At 37.2% G+C, this 21,335-nt stretch overlaps 1 protein-coding gene across 6 annotated transcripts in view; it reads right to left on the bottom strand.

The window, feature by feature from the left end:
• Kiaa0825 (KIAA0825 ortholog) overlaps nt 1-21,335 on the bottom strand; it is a 414,990-nt gene that overhangs the window by 275,710 nt on the left and 117,945 nt on the right. For 5 of the 6 annotated variants that reach the window (XR_007588753.1, XM_050122178.1, XM_050122180.1 and 2 more), the window contains exons 11-13: nt 16,378-16,568; nt 13,547-13,729; nt 1,968-2,078 (exon numbers count right to left, since the gene is read on the bottom strand). Coding sequence is in view for 5 of the 6 variants with exons in the window: in XM_050122178.1 (XP_049978135.1) it covers nt 1,968-2,078; nt 13,547-13,729; nt 16,378-16,568 (485 nt within the window). In the remaining variant the exon portion in view is untranslated. Of the gene's footprint in view, nt 1-1,967; nt 2,079-9,996; nt 10,553-13,546; nt 13,730-16,377; nt 16,569-21,335 lie in introns of those variants that run through there. The other variant, XM_050122182.1, reaches the window with a different exon arrangement.

Consider the following 21,335-nt stretch of genomic DNA (forward strand, 5'->3'; position numbering starts at 1 on the left):
AAGGAAATGGGAGGCGGGGAGGAGGCGGAACTTTTTTTTTCAATAAAAAATTATATTTAAAAAAATAAAATAAAAAAACTATCCTACACATGCTAAATAATAGCAAAGTGAACAACATTCATTCTAATGATTTGGGTAGGAAGACTGGCTTTGAGAGGATTTTTGAGACAATATTTACTGGTCATAAAAAGACCAGATAAGACTAAGCACCATGAACAGGCCAATAAAGAGTTAAGAAGGTTCTGTCTTTGAAGGATTTATGCATGACACCTGTGTATGGAGAGCTAGGCAAGAGGGGAGGAAACACAAGCCACAATCACAGTAGAGAACTCAAGAAATGTGGGAAGCTGAATGTAAAATGTTGGGGAAAGGCCAGCACTCAGCCAGAAATGTAGAGATGCAAAAATCTCAACAGAGGTTGTAAGTTAAACCATGTGAACAAAGAGCAATGAGAGGAAATGGGCTTGCTTTTGGCTCTTTTTAACCATTTCATATTAATAAAGTTTGACTGTACTCATTGTAAGAAATTTGGAAGACACAAATAAAAATTAAAACCTCTTGTGAACTCACTACCAGAGATAAACCTATAAAGCCTCCAGAGACGACACTCTTTTGGGATCTGGTGTAGTTTTGTTTTATTTGCATTTTTCTGTAGTGTTCTGTGTATGGTAGAATCATACAGGCCAGGGGTTCACCTCTTAGTAACTGCTCCTACACAGCAAGGTTTCTCTTACCAGGGTGTTGAAGGGCAGCTGCAGATTAGCTCAGATATCCCGTAAATATAAACAATACTTTAATAGCTATTTTACTTGTAAAACTTAGTTAGCATCGTCACTTCATCCCTTACAGTGGATTTCTAGAAGTGCATTTCCAAGGATGTTTTTAAGTTTTCAACACAGGCTACTAACATGGTCCTAGGAACCTGGTACCAGACACCATTTGTGCTGGGAACGAACAGCCACCCGGGACTGAATCTTTCTGTTAGGGTAGTAGATTGTTTACTGACAGAAGCAAAAAGAAAGACACTTCTTGTTTCATTTACCCCTAGATATAGAAAAAAAGAGACACTAAATACAAAAATGAACTATTTTGTGATAAGTTCCCTGGCTCTCCCTGGGCTAAATTAAGCAGGATGGAAAGAAGAATTAGTTTTACCCAAGGGGGATGGGTAGTTCCAGAGAGAAAAGCAGAGGTGCTGGTGGTAGAGAGTGCACATGCTTCTGTGAATTTGCACAGATGAACTCAGAGAGGTGGCAACAGCATGCAGAGGGCCTGAACAGCACCCAGGACCTAACCAACCGGTAATCGCTAATAATGTATTTCCAACATGACTCAATACTTCATTCAGATCATCAATATCTCCTTTAGCTATTCATGGTATTTTATTCTCAGATACAAAGGAAAGGCATTTTTCCAATGATATATTCTGCAAAGAATCAAACTGCCATGCTACATAATGCCACAAAATGTCATCAGGTTTTTTTGGAAGTGTATTCTACATTGTGAATGCTTTTTCTGATTTTTAAGTATTGTTAATTAAATAATAAAAATGAAAAATCTTGTTCATAATTATAAAAGTTACTCTTCTCAACTTCTACCTAAGATGTTGAGTTAAGTTAAATTGACTGTCTAGTTTTCCTGTCTATATCAGATAATTAGCTGTAGAACTGTCAAATCCCCAATCATAGATCAAGAATGAATTTTTAAACGGCTAGGTAATTAGCTTAAATAGATAAATTTCTCAAAATCCACTTTTCCATTGCATAACTAAAGTTAGGGGAGAAATGATTATGAGTACACTCTATTTGATTCTTGGGCTTAAAAATTTGTAGAATAATCCTCTCCACTTCCTTGCTTACTGTTAAGTTCCTTTTGTAATACTCCTCCATACCCATGCAGCAAGATTCCTGTTGCATCTGTAAAAGAGTCCCAGACTAATAGCCCGTGTGACATCTAGAAGCTCCCACCTGAGTAAAGAAGCGCAGGACTGCGGGATGCACGAGACCCAGTGCAATGGCTGAGCAAACAGTGACGCTAAGGAACTTGAAGCTGAATCATCCACACCATGCTGAAAAGTTCTAGGGAAACAAAATTAATTATTTCACAATATGCAGGAAAAATTAACCATGCATAGATAGCACTGAATAATTTTGGAATTTTACTTGGTTTTCACAAGCCAGTTTCTAATAAAAAAAAAAAGGTTGTCATTTTATTGAGGACCATGCAGCCACCAAAATGACAACAACCTAACCCCCCAAAACAAAGAAAAGAAATGGAAAAGGCAAACCCAAGCATCAAAAATTAGGACTAATGAGCATTTGTAGAGTAATCCTTACATAGGGAAGGTATAGTTATATCAATGTTATCTAATTTCAGAAATTCACACTAGAAAATTTGTCAAATGCAAATCACACAGAAAGTACAATGAATACAATCCATATCTCTCAGAACTAGTATTCTTATATTTCATAGAATTTTTATCAACCTGCATTCAAGGTGCTAATATTTGTAAAATTTGCTTAATTGGGAGCGTAGGGGTTATAGAAGAGGGTAGAAGGGAAGAGGCAAGGAAGGGAAGCAAATGAAGAAAATGTATAGCTAAATAAAAACTATAAAAAGTGAATATTTAAAATAAAATTTAAAAAGGAACATTTAACATGAGGTACATTTTAAGCATCAAAGTGATATATACATATATATGTATCAAAGAATAAATAAAACTTATAGTTAACTTTATATGGTTTGAATGGCCCAGAGAGACCTTGTAAGAGGAACTTTTTTTTTATCTAAGCTTCACTAAATTTTAGATCAGAGAAAGAAACATCCCCCAATTAGTTGTCAAAATCACGCTAAATACCCAGTCAGTGCAGTCCACAGAGCGATCTACAGAGGCCAACAGAGGCTAGCTCAGCACCAAGGTGTCCTCTTCTAAGGGCTCTCTCTTTTATACCAGCAATGAGGAAATCCTGAAGAATTTATAGAAAAGCAGTGATGGTAGCAGTTTAATATCTTATAAAGCCGAGTTCAGTAACAGTAAGGGATGTGGGTTGGAGGGGGTTACGGATAAGGGCTATGATACTGTACTGGAGCAGCAAGAAGAGCCTAAAGAGCTAAGGATATAAAAAACCCTAAATTGATAGAATGAACAACAGTCATCCTTACTGACAATGTGTTTCAGATGGCATGAGAGTGTGAGGGAGTAGCCTAGAGAAACTCACAGGTATTTCACTTCATTTTAAATAGTCACAGAGGTTTATGGGCATTTGATACACATTTAAAGAGAGACATAGAACAGGAATTTGAATTTACTAGTCTGGTATATACAAAAGAAGTCTGATGTGAAGATACGCACATAGAAGTCATCACATATGAGTGGATGAATTCGCCCACTGAAAGAGTGGAAAGAAAAGACAGTCAAAGGTAGATCTTTGGATCAACATTTAAAGCATGACATGATTAAAAAAAAAGTATTAAAAACTAGACAGAAGGGAAAAAAAATCCGAGAAAAGGCAAAGAGCCAAGAGAACATTATGTTAGTGAGGCTTGGGAAAGAAAAGATGGATAACAATGTGAATAATTGCAGAAACAGTAAAAGAACATTCTCCTGGGGTTAGTCATTACATGCACATGAGTGACATAGTCATTGTCTGTTTGGCTGCAGAGAGGGAGAAACCAAGCTGCAGTGACTGAGGGAGGACACACTGTAATAAGATATGAGTGCAATACAAGAGTAAAGAAAGATGCTTTTAATATGGGAGAAAGGAGCATGAGGCACAAGATAGAAACTATACTTCACAGACATAGGCCACAAAATGGTACAAAAATTATCAGAAGCTTAGTTGAAATATGTTCCATAGCTAAGAAAATAAACACATTAATCAAAACATATCAAGTAATATAGGGGTAAATTGCAATGAAAATATTTATTAAGAATGGATGTGGGTAGAGTGGCTGCCTAAATACCATGGGATGAAGATGACAGGACCAGAGTAAAGGAGGAGAGGATAAAATTAATGCATAATGGGCGCTCTCTTCTCAGAGAAATACAACGCAGAGCTACCTGCTGAGGAAATACGGGAAAGGCAAGGTCAAAAAGATGATCAAAGTTGAGAAAGTTAGAAGGAGTTTCCCTGTAGTGTCAAATGTTGTAGTTGTCATCAGGTACAATATCCTTAAGTGATAATCTAGTTGTGGGCCAGATTCTGATAGAGGCCAGCTGAGGTTGGGGAAAAGAGACATGCAACGGTGAGGATGTAGGAAGAAGATGCTGTTTAAGGAAAGGGAGATGCAGTAAAGGTTTGTAAAAAAAAAAAAAAAAGATAACCTCAGAGAAAGTGGCAGTCCAGGATGAAGGACGTCATAAGTCACACATAGATTATCATAGTTTATGTCTACGTTTTGTATGCTTTTGAGCCCTTTGCATGAGTCCCTATTTGTCCAGAAATGATGGGGTGCCTCAGGCAGCATGCCCTCACCGTCATCATAAGCGCCAGTGTTTTTGAAATGGAGAGTTTTCTTTGTTGAGTATTCTGACACTCTTCTACAACATGTCTCTTGTTACCCTCTCTTCCTGATCACCTTTTACTAAGTCTTGTCATAGGACTTAGCTCTACCACCAGCCATTTTACATTTACGTTTTTTCCTTCATTTTTATTGTATATTTTATCTTCTCTGTGCCCCTGGGAGAAGGTAGCTGAGGGTTGTTGAGCAGTACTAATCACATGTAGGAGAAATGGAACCAAATAGAGTTTGTATCTAGTGAAGATTTTATCATTAGATTTGTCATATTTTTGACAACTTACTTAGCCTCTGTTTTCCAGCTTGTAGTATGGGACCATTACAAAGTGTGTGAGGATTCTGTGAAATAATAATATGCAGGACCATGTTTCAATGTCAATAAAGCTCAGGAAAGGAAAGGTGCTTCTATGAGAACAAATGCAAGGTGCTGTAAATAAAAATGCCTCTCAAAACTGCTACTACAGTCCTAACAGTCGAAATAGTTACTTACTTGCAATTTTATCCTCAATAGCAGAAAAAATAATATAGGATCTAATAATAGTGGAATGGTTAACTATTACCAATTTTTCTTAGATTTAAATCCAAATAAAACACAGTATTTAGCTGGGTGTTTTTGTCAGAACCTCTTCTCTTTTACGGAACCTACAGATTCCTCAGTCTAGCAGGAGTAAGGCTACTTGACTATAGAGGGTGTTATGGCAGATGTTTATGGTCTCAGAGGGGGTGTGATCTGTGTGAGCATTTAATTCCACAGCAAGAGCCCAAATTAGTTTCATTATTCTGGAGAGTATAAGCGAGTGAAAATTGGTCCATGAACTCAATGGGGGGATGAAATTATGAATTTGCTATTAGATAACCTCTAATGACATTCAGTTTACAGCTAAAAGAGATGACATTCTGAATAATTTACATCACAGCATACAACATTAAAATCTATAGTTATATTTTCTCCAATAACATATCTTTATAAATAAAATTTAAATACCTGAAACATTACTAAGTGCTTAAAAATTAATACAGAACATAAAGAGAGCTTTGTTTAGGGTGGATAAACATGTCATGTCCTTCCTCCAAGATGAGGGAGCCAGGCCCCATACCTGTGCCTTCACACCACACTGCCTAGGCTATCGCATTTGACACTCTAGCCTAGATTCAATTTCTTTTGCTTCTCTGATCTTTGTACATGCTACTCGCTTATATTTTGGTGTGGGATTTCACTCTGTATGCTGTGAGTATCATTGGTTAATAAAGAGACTGTCTTGGGCCTGTGCAGGGAAAAGACATAGGTAGGGAAAACTAAAGTGAATGCTGGGAAAATGAAGGGTGGAGTAAAGGAGAAGCCATTGAACCACCACTGGAGACAGATGAGCTGAAACTTTGCTGGTAGGCCACGACCTCACGACAATGCACAGATTAATGAAGATGGGTTAAATTAAGATGTAAGAGTTAGCAATGAGGACCCTAAGAGAGATATGGGTAGTAGAAGAAGACAAGAGCTCCTAAGTTAATTGGGAGCATGGGGACCTTGGGAGAGAGGAGAAGGGTAGAGGAAAGGCAGGGAGGGGAGTAGGAAAAATGTAGAACTCAATAAAAATCATTAAAAAAAGAGTTAGCAAATAAGAAGCTAAGAGCTAATGGGCCAAGCAATGATTTAAATAATATAGTTTCTGTGTGATTATTTTGGGTCTGAGCTGCTGGGCTGCCAGGAAACAACAAGTGGCTGATGTGGGAATGATTTCTTATTAATAAAGAAACTGCCTAGGCCCATTTGATAGGCCAACCCTTAGGTAGGCCGAGTAAACAGAACAGAATGCTGGGAGAAAGAAGCTGAGTCAAAGAGTTGTCATGATTCTCCTACCGGACACAGACACAGGTTAAGATCTTCCCTGGTAAGACACCTTGTGGTGTTACAGGGATATTAGAAATGGGTTAGATCGATATGTAAGAGCTAGCCAATAAGAGGCTTGGAACTAATGGGCCAGGCAGTGTTTAAAAGAATACAGTTTGCGTGTAATTATTTCGGGGCATAAGCTAGCCATGTGGGCAGCCAGGTGCCAGGGACACAGCCCAGCCGCTCCTATCACTACAAGCGGTTCTTATCACAACAATCTTTATTTGTTTTTTCTTTCCCAATATATAGACCTGTTCTTGGGCCCATGTAATCAGTTTCTGGGGTAAAATAAATCCAAGGTACCTCAGAAGTGAGAACAACCAAGAGCTAAAAAGACTTAGCTGGATTTATGCTTGGCTTGTGTTTTTTGGAATCTGGCTGTGCTCCAAATATGATACTAACAGACTGAACCTCCATAATGGAGTTAAAGTATCTCCATGGAGAAAAGTGGAAAATGGACAGGGTTAGGTCAAAGTTCTTTCATCCCTGCATAGCTCAGAGCCTGGGTTGCCAGACATGTTAAATAAAAAAAAAAAAAAAAAAAATCCAAAACCTCATTTTGAAAACAAACAAACACAAAAAAAAAATCCAAGAGAAAACACAATGTCTTGGAAAAAGAATTAAGTTAAAGCTGAAATATTGAGATAATATGGAATATTAAAGCTATGTGGGCCCTTTTGATGGCCCTACAATCATGAGTCCGATCACTCACTAGTGCAATCACTAGTCCAATCGAACACTTCAACACTGAAATGGAATCCAAATCACTGCTTTACTCTTTAAGTGTCATTTGTAAGTCTGAGGCCAACCTAGGCTACTAGCAAGATCGTGCCTCAAGAAAAAAAAAAAAAACTAAACAAGGTATTGGTACACACCTTCATCACAGCATCTGGTGGGTGGTGATGTGGGATTTACCTCTGTATGATGTGATTAACATTGGTTAATAAAGGAACTGCTTTGGGCCTATAGCAGAGCTATAGGGAAACAGAGCTAGGTGAGAAAAACTAAGCTAAATGCTGCAAAAGAGAAGGTGGAGTAAGAGAGAAACCATGTAGTCCTGCTGGAGACAGAAGCCAGAACTTTAGCTGGTAAGCCACAGCCATGCGGTGATACAGAGATTAATAGAAATGGGTTAAATTAATATGTAAGAGTTTGCCAATAAGAAGATAGAGATAATGGGCCAAGCAGTGATTTAATTAATATAGTTTCTGCATGATTATTTTGGGGCTAAGGGGCCAGGAACTAACTAGTGGCCTCCTCCTTACAACAAGGCAGAGATAGGTGGATTTCTTGAGTTTGAGGTCAATCTGGTTTATACAGTGAGTTCCAAAACACCCAGGACTGCGTAGAAAAACCCTATCTTGAAGAAACAAGACAAAATAGTAGGTACAGGATAGAAACAGGATGAGTAGGAGAGGAGAGTAAAATGGGTTTACATGTCCATGTGTGAAGGGCACACTGCCACGGGCGGATGGGAAGAGGATATCTCTTGAGGAGAGGACAGAAAGAAATGTCATACACAATAGAGCCAACCAAATGAAGGTGCAGCATCCAGGCTATCTCCAAAACCAATGTCCAGCTATTTCTCATGCTCTACTTTATTAGGCCGACCTACAAAGGTGTATTTTTCTAATTTTTACAGATATTATCCAAGTAATATTACAATGGAAGAATACAAATGCATCGACCTTATAAACAAAATTGTTAAGATAAGAAACTTCTTTTGGGAATCATTTTGCATCTTCAAACACTTTTTTTTCAAAGTCTAAATAATTTTACTTTTAGTCAATACTTTTCCCACCTAAGACAAGTTTTTTTTTTTTTTAATGTAGCAGAGGATAACATAAAACCTGCAATATTCTTGGCTTAGCCTAAGGCATGCAACATTATACCAGGCTAACCTAGATTCATTTTAGCGGCTTTAGATATATAATTCAAATATCACAACATTTACAGGTTTAATGCATGCAGTTAAAGTTTCTATTACATTCAAGAATGGTTTAACCTTCAAATCCATTAGCTTTCTACTTGTCCTGTCTTCTTCACTACACTGATTCCTGTGTCTACAGATTTGCCCAGGCTTCATGTTCCTAAAGAATGAAATGCCTATCTTTTTAAAATTCATCATACTGCTTTTGTGGCTCATTTTTTGCTGTGGCATGTTTCAAAATGCCATTTCATTGATATTTTAGGGTAGTACTCCTCCATATGTTTATCCTGAGTCTTGTTTATCAGTTCATGGGTGTGTGTGTGTGGGGGGGGGGGTTCTTTCAACTTTTTCTACTGAGAAATATATTGCTATGCTCATTCCTACACTATTTTTTTAATTTATGGTGTGCACATGCGCTTTCATGGCTGGGTCATAAGATCATATGCTTAACATTTCATTTAAGCATACACTGTACTCAACAGAAAGAATTGCATGTCTTTCAAAATATGTCATTTGTTCTTGAGATGGAAAAGTTTTAATTGAAAATACGCCTTTATTTGGGGACTGTGAAATAGTTAGAAAAAGCACAGGCTAAGGCCATAATCTCAAGGACCTCGCATTAGCATGGCTTCTAATGAAAGCTCTGGATAAACAACCCTGGGATACACTGGAATGTGGTGACTGAAAAGGCACATGAACCATCTGAGATGCACTACGACATGAGTCTACACCTTTCCTCTTTCTTAGGATGCTAAGCTCTGACTGGCATGCAACATTTATACTTAAAGACCACTGTTCTATGTTATTAAATGCTGGGATTACCTACTTACACCAACTTCTTGTAAATTAGGCCTTTTGCTATGACATATGAAAACATTTTGGATAAGAAGTATTTAATTTTAATTTTAATAGTCAGAATTTATCAACATTTTCTAAAATCGCTTGTGAGTAGTTTAATAGCTCACTGTTGTGACACTTGCATATCACCAAAGGGCTGTGCAGGGAATAGTGTTTTGTTTTAACCAATTATGAAGAAAAGTTGAGAAAAGAATGTACATTTTTAACATGTTTTGTTCTTCCTGAAGAGATTTTAAAATTATGTATCATTGCCCTGGGAATTAGTGGTTCGACACTAGGCTCAGAATGAACCAACTTTCAGCTTATCTGTCAAAACCATGGGAAACAAAGGCAGACCCCTTCTTACAAGTCATGTCATGCCAAGTGACAATGGCAGGTATATTCAACATTCGACATCTTTTGTTACTTTTCCTTCCCCAAGTCCTTAAAGCATATGGTGTAATTTTCATCATGAGCTAGAGAGGAGGATTTTCTTAGAATGTTAATAATCCGATAATGTCATATCTCAGCTATATAAAGCAACTTGAAAGCCAATAGGGTTTACAAAAGACACATATCTCCCTCCTTGGTGAAGAACACACTGCCTTATGGACTTCCCTTGTTACAAAAAAAAAAAAAACGCATTCCAAGATTTGATTCATATTCCAAGATAATAATAAAAACAGAATAAACACGAATAGATAAAGTTGTGAATATTTCGGGATTGAGAACTTTCAAGGCCATGGAAATATATTTGGGGTTTGCTCATTCATGAGAGTGACATAGCTCATGTTTTATTTATTTATTTATTTAGGTTTTTTGTCGTTTATTTATTAGCTAAAAAGATCATACAAGTTGGTCTTCAACAGTTCTGAGTTAGTTGCTGCATCACAGTTGCACAGAGGCTCATCAACTGAAGGTGTTCATCTGCACCATCTGCCAGACATTTATCCACTTCAGCAAGCTTTTCTGTAATAATGGACTTCTGTTTATCAGAAAGCTCTTCATCTTCTACAACTGCATCATGAAGTTGATTAACAAGCTGAATAGCTGCGTGGCCTTCATCAGTTCGGTCCTTTACCACAGCTTCTAGTTTGTCAAAAGAGCCACTGTGGCATGCAGGGAACACTCCACTAATGGTTGTAGCTGGTATTACGCCAGCAATGTCTGTGATGATGTCTTCCATGACTTCCTTTCCACCTGTTAGTCGAGTAGCACTTTGAAGAAATGTAATGGCTTTCCGTAGATCTCCTTCTGATATTTTAACAAGATAAGCTATTCCCTCATTGCTGATTTTGACATTTTCCTTCTCGATATCCAGTAGTCGCTCCTGCTGAATTTTATCTGACAGAGGCTTGAAGCGGAACTTTGACCATCTAGAAGTGAGGGGTTCAATTATTCGACTGACATAGTTACAGATGAGGCAGAATCTGGTTGTTTTAGACTCTTTTTCCATGGTACGTCTTAAAGCTGCTTGAGCAGCTGAGGTCATAGAATCTGCTTCATTCAGAATTATAATCTTAAAGGGAGGACATGGCTTCCCATCCGAACGACATCCTGACAGTTAACTGAGCAAAATTCTTCACTTTCTCACGGACTACTTGTATTCCACGTTCATCAGATGCATTTAGCTCAAGAACCCTTTGTCAAAAGAGTTCAGGCCCGCAGGGCGGTGGTGGCGCACGCCTTTAATCCCAGCACTCAGGAGGCAGAGGCAGGCGGATCTCTGTGAGTTCGAGACCAGCCTGGTCTACAAGAGCTAGTTCCAGGACAGGCTCCAAAGCCACAGAGAAACCCTGTCTCAAAAAACAAACAAACAAAAAAAAGAGTTCAGGCCCAAAGAGTTCTCTAGCTGCTGCCAAAATTGTGGATGTTTTGCCAGTTCCGGGTGGCCCATAGAATAAGAGATTAGGAAGATCAGCTCCTTCTAAAAACTTTTTAAGTACTGCAACAACTTCTTCCTGGAAAGCAACTTCATCCACACACTTTGGACGATATTTTTCCACCCAAGGAACTGGTTTGACTTTCTTGGTTTCTCCACTGCTTCCTGCAGTGGCAGATACTGCCCGGTCCTTGGTGAACTGTGGTTTAGAACCGGCAGATGTGCCTTTTAGAAATGCCTGCATGGTTTCTTTTCAGTCGACACAGTCCCTATTGAGCCGCTGTTCACGCCCATAGCTCATGTTTTATATTAAGTAAATCTAGAGGTTGAGTTTGGAACAAAATGTTCCACAATCATGGTTGAAATTAGCAATTTGAATTTGCTGAGTGAGGTTACAACTGCACAAATCTCAGCGTTGAGTACTAACATAGTAGTTAAAATGTTTCAAAAGGCCATAGGTTAAAAATAATGAATATATGTCTCATTATTACTATTAAAATATACAATCTGTGATCATAATTTATTTGTTTTGCAAATGCATTTGGAGGTTAAAAGTTTTCAATTCATCTGTGAGAAACCATGAAATTCAATATTGGTCACCATGACCAATCCATGAAATTTGTCAGGTGGTTCCTGATTTTCACAGGGCCTTTTTCTGAGATGAACTGAAAGCATAGCAATTTTTTCATTTATGGTAATCAGTTTATTTTACTAGGATTTATTAGGGGCTTCAAATTTAAGCTTTTTATATTGTAAGCCATTTGTATATAATCTCAACCTTATGTTGGTTTTCCTCACTGCTCCTCCTCCTCTCTCAAATAGTTTTCTGCTTATAAACAAGTTCTCAGCATCTTTTGCAAGAAGGAAGAACCTGCTAGGAATGGGTATGCGTCAAGCCAGAGCAGAGCTGAAAACAAAGCTGGTAATTCCTCGTAGGCCATGGCCATGTAAGCTCAGAGTGTTTCAGAAGAAAAATCTGTGTATCACTCTAACTAGAATTCACAGAAAGGAGTATTCTGCCTAATTTATCCTAAGTAATAAAAACATTATTGACATTTTTAATACTGTTCAATAAAGTAAGAATACATAATTATTTAATCTTTGAATATAAAAACAAATGCTTTAGTGGGAAATTTTAAAAAAATGATATTAAAGTTTGTTCATAAGATCTATTTCAAGGTTTCCTATTAGAATCAAGATAAATTGAAATTAAAAGTAATTTGAAATTTTATATTTTACTTTTATTTATAAGAAATGTATTTTACTTTTTAGTATAATTACCGATCCAGCTTTACATGGCATTACTAGTTAAGACATAAAAACCTAATGTTAAGATATGGCAGATTTATGGAAAGTATGGAACCATTAGATCTTGTTTAAATTTGAGCACATTTAGAATTTTTTTAAAACTGTGTATTTTTAAATTAGAACCAATTTATCATATAAAAAGTGTAAATTACTGGGGCACAGGAGACAGCTCAGTGATGGGAGATTCCCCTCTGTATGTTGTGAACCATTGGGTAATGAAAAAAGCTGCTTTGGCCTACCAGCAGGCAGAATAGAGCAAGGTGGGAATTCCAAGCAGAGATAGAGGAGAAAAGTAGGGGGAGTCAAGGAGATGCCATGTAGCTGCTGAAAGAGACAGATGACATGGAACCTTACCAGTAAACCCCGAGCTTTGTGGTAAAATATAAAATAATGGAAATGGGTTAATTTAAGATATAAGAGCTAGCTAGCAATACGCTTAAATGATTGGCCAAGCAGTGTTGTAATATAGTTTCAGTGTGATTATTTCAGGCTTTGGCAGATGAGAAATGAACAAGCAGCCTCTGCCCACAGCTCAGTGCTTAAAAGAGAATATTTCTCTTGAAGAAGACACAAATTCAATTCCCAGCACTAACATCAGGCAGCTTACAACCTTCAGTTTCAGAGGATATGGCAACTTTTGGATTAAAGGCACCAGTGCCCACCTGTGTATAGCCCCCCCCCATATAGACAAAATAAATTTTTAAAAGTTGGAAGTTATTTGATACAGAGACAGAGAGATGGATGGAAGGATAGGTAGGTGATAGATAAGACAGACAGGCAGATGATAGGCAGACAGACAGACAGATAGATAGACAGACCCTACTCAAAAAGTAAAAGTTAATGCTTGGCATGACTGCACAAGCTCATCATCCCAGCACTCAGGAGGAGGAGACAGAAGGATCTCATCTTTGAAGACAGTAAAGGCTATATAGTAAGACTGTTTTAAAAAACAGAAAATCAAAAGAGTGAAGCTTAAAATATATCAAGGGCTTATTCACTGAATAGGACTGACCAATGGACATAAAGCATATTTGGAGTAACTAAATAGCTTTGAGGACTTGTTCATGTTCAATTTATAAAATATCTCAATTTATGATATTAAAATGTACTTCAGAGTACTTCTACTTAGTATTAATACAGAATTCAATAACAGATATGACAAAACATATTTGATACTTACTTATATAGTTCTGTTAGTGGTGATGTCAAAATTGCTAGTGTTGTAAAGAGGTTGTTGCAATGAGTATGAATTTTAAAAATTTTATGGTTGTTATACTCATGAGGATTCAAAATTTCCTGTACAGAAGTACAAACTGACCATAATAAGTTCTCAGTGCATATTAAGATTGCCGTGACATCAAGTCTATTGAAAGAGAGAAAAAAAAATCATGTTAAGTAAAACAGTGTTATCGCTTGTTGTATACACACTTCTCTGTGCATCCTAAGCATATGTAAGAATAGAAAGGTACAGTTACACATCAGAGATATCTACACAGATAGACCCAAACCAGGAAGTGTCAAGACACCTTTGAATGCTCAGGAGTTGGATGGCCCATATCACAATTGCTTTTAGAATGGCAAGAGCTGCAATGCTGTTTTATTTGTTTTTAATAGTTTTTTTGAGAACTTCATCCATGAATATTGCATGTAAATCACTCTTCCTCCTCTCTCTTGTTCCAACTTCTGCTGTGCTTCCTCCCAAATTCATAATCTCTCCTTTAATTGTTATTGTTAAACATAAGAATCCTCTACAAAAATATTTGCATTGCATTATCAGAATTCTCGTACAGGGCTGGAGAGATGGCTCAGAGGTTAAGAGCATTGCCTGCTCTTCCAAAGGTCTGGAGTTCAATTCCCAGCAACCACATGGTGGCTCACAACCATCTGTAATGAGGTCTGGTGCCCTCTTCTGGCCTGCAGGCATACACACAGACAGAATATTGTATACATAATAAATAAATAAATAAATAAATAAATAAATAAATAAATAAATATAAAAAAAAAGAATTCTCGTACAGAAGGAAGGTCTTGAAATTAATTTGAGAAATAGGAGCTGGTTGAAAAGAAAAATGAACTATTACACACACACACACACACCATAGGTAAGTATTCGATAGCAGAACATGTCTCCATGCCATCCAAACATAAATCATCAGAAAGAACTCAGAAGGTCAGGAAACAGGCTCTCCTATGAAAGTAGAGGTAGGAAGACATGACAACCAAGGCACAAGCTGAGATGCCTATAGACTCATAGATTCCTAAAATTATATTTATTTGTGAAATAAGATTGTATTATTTGTCTTATTAATCACCATTCTTATTTTTATTGCTCATGGGGCATTTCTTTAAAATTTTAAGCACATTTTATTGTAATCAGCACACAATAATTCTACATATATTTTGAGGTCCAACATCTCAACCCATGAATACAATCTGTGAAGGTACATATGTATTAGTAATATGTAACATATGCATACATCATATATATGACTTTGGCCATATGTTATCTAGAGACTACTAAAGCTTAGTAGTCAATAATAACTGGCAATTATCAATAATCACCAGTAATTATAAATAATCACTGTTAAGGTTTCATTTTAGATTTATTTGCCCCTAATTGTTAATAGTTTCTAATTCAAGATACACACATATTTTGATTTCCATAATAATGATGTTTTATTCTTTATCTCTCAAATACAAATATTCACATATTTTACAGAGAAAATTGAGACGTAATAATTCTAGATTTATATAACAATTTTGTGCAATCATCAAGAACAAAAAGCCAAAGTTCCTAGAGCATATTAACTAATTAAATATATCATTTATTTCATGAGCTAACAGCAAATCTGATAATATAAATATCTTGTAATCATGAGCCACACTGCAGCCAACAGAGATTTCTATTCATAAGAAAGAGTAAAGGTATTTTTTAATTTGAAAAAGAAGTTTACATCTATATTTCAGAGTTCCTTTTTTAAAAACGGATTCATCAGGAATTCAAAACAGCCTGTGCAAATCACTGTGGCAGGGCCTAAAATCCCTTCAAATCACAGTGTGCTTTACAAGAACATGATTAGAAAATGGTTCCGCTTGCCAAAAATACAGAAAAAAACGGAAGTCTCTGATGTCTGTAGTTCTTACTAAAATATATCTGAAAACAGTATCTCATACCTGCATCCCGATTTTTCACTTAGGCCAAGTATCTATAAAAACAAATTTTCCCCCATGTAGCTCAATGTTATCATTGAGCTCAGTTGCATAGTCTTCACTGCCAAAAATACTAGAATCACATTCTAATTCAGTCTTTTATTTAAAATCTAGTGTCTTCTGCACCTTGTTCTCTTCAGATGGCTTTCAATAATATACAGAAGGGCAAAAGGAAAAATAAAAGGAAAGTCAGGACAATAAATTAGACTATGTTTATTATTGTTGTTGTTATTTGATTTTTTTGAGACAGAGTTTCTCTGTGTAGCTCTGGCTGTCCTGGAACTGTGTAGACCAGGGCTCACACTCAGAGATCTGCCTGCCTCTGCATCCCGACTGCTGGGATTAAAGATGTGCGTCACCACACTAGGTTAGAATGTGTTTTAAACGATGAGGTTTCCTTAATGAAAATAATTGCTCTGCTTGCAAAGTGTAGAAACTAATTAAATAAGAGGCTAAAATCCCTTGGTAGCTTAGTAGACCAAGGTCAGGTATGCTACTCCGTCAGCATGGCAATCTTCTCTGCTACATGGCCTTAATGTGCTCTTACCTAATTGTGTCCATTTGACCTATTGTGACATGTGGGAATATTTCCCACAGGCAAGTGGGTTGTAATGCTTGCAAAGGGAAGAATGAGCAGGGAAGTCACTTGGGTCCAAACTCCACTTTTGTGGAGAACAGGCACCCCTCCTCTCGGATGTCAGAAACACGCTGAACACACGAGTTTCTGTCTCGGGATTCGGGATTGCATTTTGCTTTACAAGCATCTCTAAAGAAGTCTCCTTGAAGACCAGCTTTCATTACCTTATCTGTGCAGTTCTCTTAGGACTGGGACATGCCTGGGCGTATCTGGAGGCAAGTAGACACAACGACTTCTCCAAGACTCCTGCCAGAATCTCCTGGGCCTGCTTAGCGGGCAGTATGGTCCATAGATCATGACGCAGAGCCCAGCTGAAGTAATGCCACATCTGGATGGAAAAGGAGCATCTTTCCCCCTGGCAAAATCATCACACATTAAACAACTGAATCATATCTCCCAAAATGTCCGTTTGCTTCCTAGGAACCTAATTAGTTCAGGCTGAGAGGAAATCATTGGAGAGTCGGCTAGATGACCAAGAATGTTTTGACAAGCTGTCAAATATCCTATTGACAAAGGAACATATGTTTTATTTCAATTACAAATGAGATATTCTTGTGTAAATCTATACTACAAAGAATAAACCTAGCATATTCTTGACCTACCTGGTCTTGACCTGCCTTTTAAAATCTACTTTTATACATCAGCTTTGTAGTTGCTTAACAAGTCATGCTGATTAACAAAATTAAAATCTGTTTCAATTGTTTATGGAGAAACTTTTCTCTGAGACAATTAGCATGACTGAGTTAATTTTACAAATCTTTCAGATTCTGTATTATAATGGACTAAGACGACTGAAAACAAACCCATGTACTAACTCTTAGGCACATTCAAGAACACCACTGTGATGCTCAACTATTGAATACATTAGTACATTAAACCACTTCATTAATGATATTTTAACAATATTTTATGATAGTAACAGATAAACAGTAATCCAACCTTACATCATTTTGTAAAGTATAGATGCCTATTATCACCGTTTTACTATTTTACATACTTCCACAGGGTCAAACTCTCATTTCCCCCATTTCTCCATAGATCTCATCTGTGTACTAACTTTTGCTTGACTTCAGGAGGAGATTTAGCAGTGGCTGGGCCAAAGGAAACAGGAAGTAAGGAGAGCACAGCCTGCCTCAAAAGGTTTGCAAGCAAGCATTAATTAGGCAACATGGGGGCTGGTATTTGAACTCATTTCTTCAAACCAGATCAAGACGATCTGAAATAGGAAGTAAAGAATGCATGTTTCACAGCTAATTTTGCTATGTTAATATATCAAAACATAAGCCATTAACATTTTCTGTTTTATCTCTAATCACGTCTCTTTTGTAATCTGCTGTGTCCACTAGCATAGTTTCAAGTGTTATCTAAGAAGTATCTGCTTTTGCCGAGGGCTAATGTGAGATTCCCCTCTGTATGCTATGAATATGTTTTACTACTATTGGTTAATAAAGATGCTGCTTTGGTCCATGGCAGAGCAGAATAGAGCTAGGAGGGGAAACTAAACTGAATGCAGGAGAAAGAATGTGGAGGGAGTTAGGGATATGCCATGTATCTGCTGAAGGAAAAGACTCCAGAACCTTACTGGGGAGCCACAGCCTCGTGGTGATACATATATTAATAGAAATTGGTTAATTTAAGTTTTAAGAGCTAGTTAGGAATACTTCTAAGTTGTTGACCAAGCAGTGTTAATGTGTCCCCTGTCATCCTAGAACTTGAGTAGCTGAGGAAGGATGATTGATATGATTTGAAGCCTGGCTGAGCCACATAAAAAGTTCCAGGCCACTCTGGGTCACAAAGGGAAATCCTGTCCCATAAAACAAGCAAAGATAGTCTGCTCTCTTCCTAACCCAAAGTTACCAGCTCGTCACACAGATATTTTCTTTACATGGCATTCTTTTGACAGTTACATTGATTACTAAAATAGTGTAGTATTTAAAATAATAGTGAGTGATTTTCTAATGATACTAAAGAAGGAACTATTATTCTCTGTGTGGGAAATTTGGACTCAAAAGTATCAGAGTTAAGTTTAAACAGAATGGGATTTAGAGTAGGTGGTCTTTGACTTCCCAATTACATAGGCTAAACTACTTAACAGAAAAAATGTATAAAATTAAAAGCAAAGCAAAATTAATGTTCCATTTGTTTTGTGTGTGTAAATGGAGACTGCTCATTAATTTCCTGACTGCTCAGACCCAAATAATCACACAGAAACTATATTAATTACAACACTGTTTGGTCAATGACTCAGGCATATTCCTAGCTAGCTCTTACATCTTGAATTAATCCGTTTCTATTAATCTATGTATCAACAGAAGTCTGTGGTTTACTAGTAAGGATCTTGTGCCTGTCTCCTTCAGCAGCTACATGGCATCTCTCTGACTCCACCTACTTTCTCACTAAATATCTCTGTTCAAATATCCGACCTGGCTTTGCTCTGCTAAACCATTGGCTAAAATAATTTTATTCCTTAATCAATGGTAATAGAACATATTCGGAGCATACAGAGGAGAATGCCACATCAGTGGTATGTTCTAAGAACTCTTGTCAAACTAAGAGGGCAGTCTCAATGTTTGATTCACTCAGAACTTTAGATGCAAATGAAATGGACTCTTGAATCAGCTGATGCTTGTGATATGGGATGTGGCCTAATTAACAGTATGATGAAAAAGATTTCCCATAATTTTCAAAATAGAGGAAACCAATTTATTTCACAGCTATCTTTTAGCACAGAGATATTTTTCTGTTTAAAATGTAATATGTGCATTTTTAAAGACTATAAATTGTTTCATGCCTTTGAGGAGTTCTCATGCAATGGCCTTTCTTCTACTAATTCTTTCTAAACGAATACAACTTCCAAGGGTATATGTGGAGGTTTCATTGAACTAAATATGACTCATTTTTTTATCTGTTTCCCTGCTTGTTGTTATTTCAAATGAAGGTCATCTGTCTGTGTGTTAATTTCATTGGTTAATAAAGAAACTGCCTTGGCCATCTGATAGGACAGAAAATTAGGTAAGCAGAGTAGACAGAACAGAATGCTGGGAGAAAGAAGGCAGTGAGGCAGATGCTATAGCTCTCCTCTCCAAGATGGACGCAGGTTAAGATCCTTCCCTGTAAGCCACCACCTCGTGGTGTTACACAGATTATTAGAAATGGATTAATCAAAATGTGAGCATTAGCCAATAAGAGGCTAGAACTAATGGGCCAGGCAGTGTTTAAAAGAATACAATTTGTGTGTTGTTATTTCAGGTGTAATGTTAGCCTTGCAGGAACTGGGCAGAACGCAGCCCACCGCTCCTTCTACAAATACAACTTCTGAGGGTGTATGATGTAGAGGTTTCATTAGACTAAATATGACTCATTTTTCTTTACCTGTTTCCCTGCTTGTTGTTATTTCAAACGTATTCTGTAGTAAACATCTGTTATTTTTATAAACCCACTATAATATAAACAGATGTGAGTGTTTGCTTAGGTTATATATCAGGAAACATGCAGCTGGACTTTATTATAGAAGCCACTAAATATTATCTCTGAAATGAGAATTTTTACTTTTTGACTACTGGAAAACACAAGTTCCTAAAATTGAGCAGAGGTCAACTATACAGAAAGCTTAATTTTAAACATGCAATCTCAATACCCATGGCACTAAGTGGCCAAGGCTTCAGTGGAGAAGGCTCCAGCTCTTTGACTCATGCAGTTTAGAACATAGAAATGTGTGCCTGTAGTTCACTTGTTCATAAAACATGAGCAAACATTGCTCCCTGGCTTATTATTATTTTACTATTTTTCTCTATTTCACTGTGAACGTGGTCATAGGTTTCTCTGAGATCTCTACTCAACCCATCATTTCCAATCAGTCATGCATCATATATTTTCCCTTAAAACAAGCTTTCTATAATATAGTTCTGTTCTACAGATCAGCTGATATGATGGGAGAGAGGAGAAAGGGTCCCAGTAATTAAGATACACTGTGTCAGGTACACCACTCATTAAAACAGTTTAAAATCAGAGTTATTTCCTGAGCCATTTAAACTTTTGGTAGGTAGGAAAGCAGTATCACTTTTTTCTATGAATAAATAAGAACTGTCAGCTCTGCAATTAAATTGTAACTACCGACCATGTAAGTGGGGGGGGAGGGGGACTCAAGTACTGTGTAATCGCAGAGTAATAGTCTCTTTATTTCTGTCTTCGAAGCTAAAGCCTTGCCATAAGATATGAGATGTGTGTTACATGGTATTTGTTTTATTTTTCTGTTTTCTAAATACTCAGTAGCTCCAGTAGCCGGTCCTCAGTGCATACCCTTAATCTACACTATACAACTGTTCTAGTTCCTGCTTTGCGTGAGAGGAGACATACCCTGACTATATGCTGAGGTGGTGCCTGATCTTCACTGCAAACATCAGATAGACTTGTTCATTAGTATCTGGCCACAGTGAAATAGTTTGAAACATGATGGTTCCACTTTCTGTCATTCTGTTTACCTCCAGGCAAGGGGAGTCTGTGATGCTGCCAGAATAGCGGGTACCAATACTTTCCTTCTTATCTCAGGCTACCAACAGTACCATGCCACTTTCTCTCTCACTTTGCGTGCTGATACCACTAACGTCTGAAACACAGCAGGTTTGGAAAATGATGTATGGATGTTCTTGCAAAGAGAAAAACTATCTGGGAAGGGATCTAAAGAGATAAAACAGCCTAAGGAAAATGGGAATGTCGTTAAGAGCATCTTATTAGTGGCCACTGTTTTAATAACATCTATGATATCTCAGGCACAAATACAGCCCATGCCTAGCCATGGCAAGAGAGTTTCTAAATACTCCATAGTGGTTCAGACAATCAAGGAAAATGACAATCATAAGCTGTGATCCAGAAGAAAAGGTGCTATGGCAAATAAAGGTGAGTCTGGTCATTGAAACTTTTAAACCTCAAGTATCTTTTTTAAAGATATATACTTTGCCCTTGCATGGAATTAGCTTCAAATATTATATGATCTATATACAACCTGTGGGATTGAGTGGGAAAAAGCTACTAAAGCCTGGTCATGAACAATTTTAATTGATTCTCGGTTTGGCTATATCGGGGGGATTATTTGGGCTTTAATTTGGTAGGTATTTGGGATTTC

The sequence above is a fragment of the Alexandromys fortis genome, unplaced genomic scaffold, assembly GCF_014885135.2.
Source record: "Alexandromys fortis isolate MF-2015 unplaced genomic scaffold, M_Fortis_MF-2015_v1.1 scaffold_163, whole genome shotgun sequence".
NCBI lineage: Eukaryota > Metazoa > Chordata > Mammalia > Rodentia > Cricetidae > Alexandromys > Alexandromys fortis.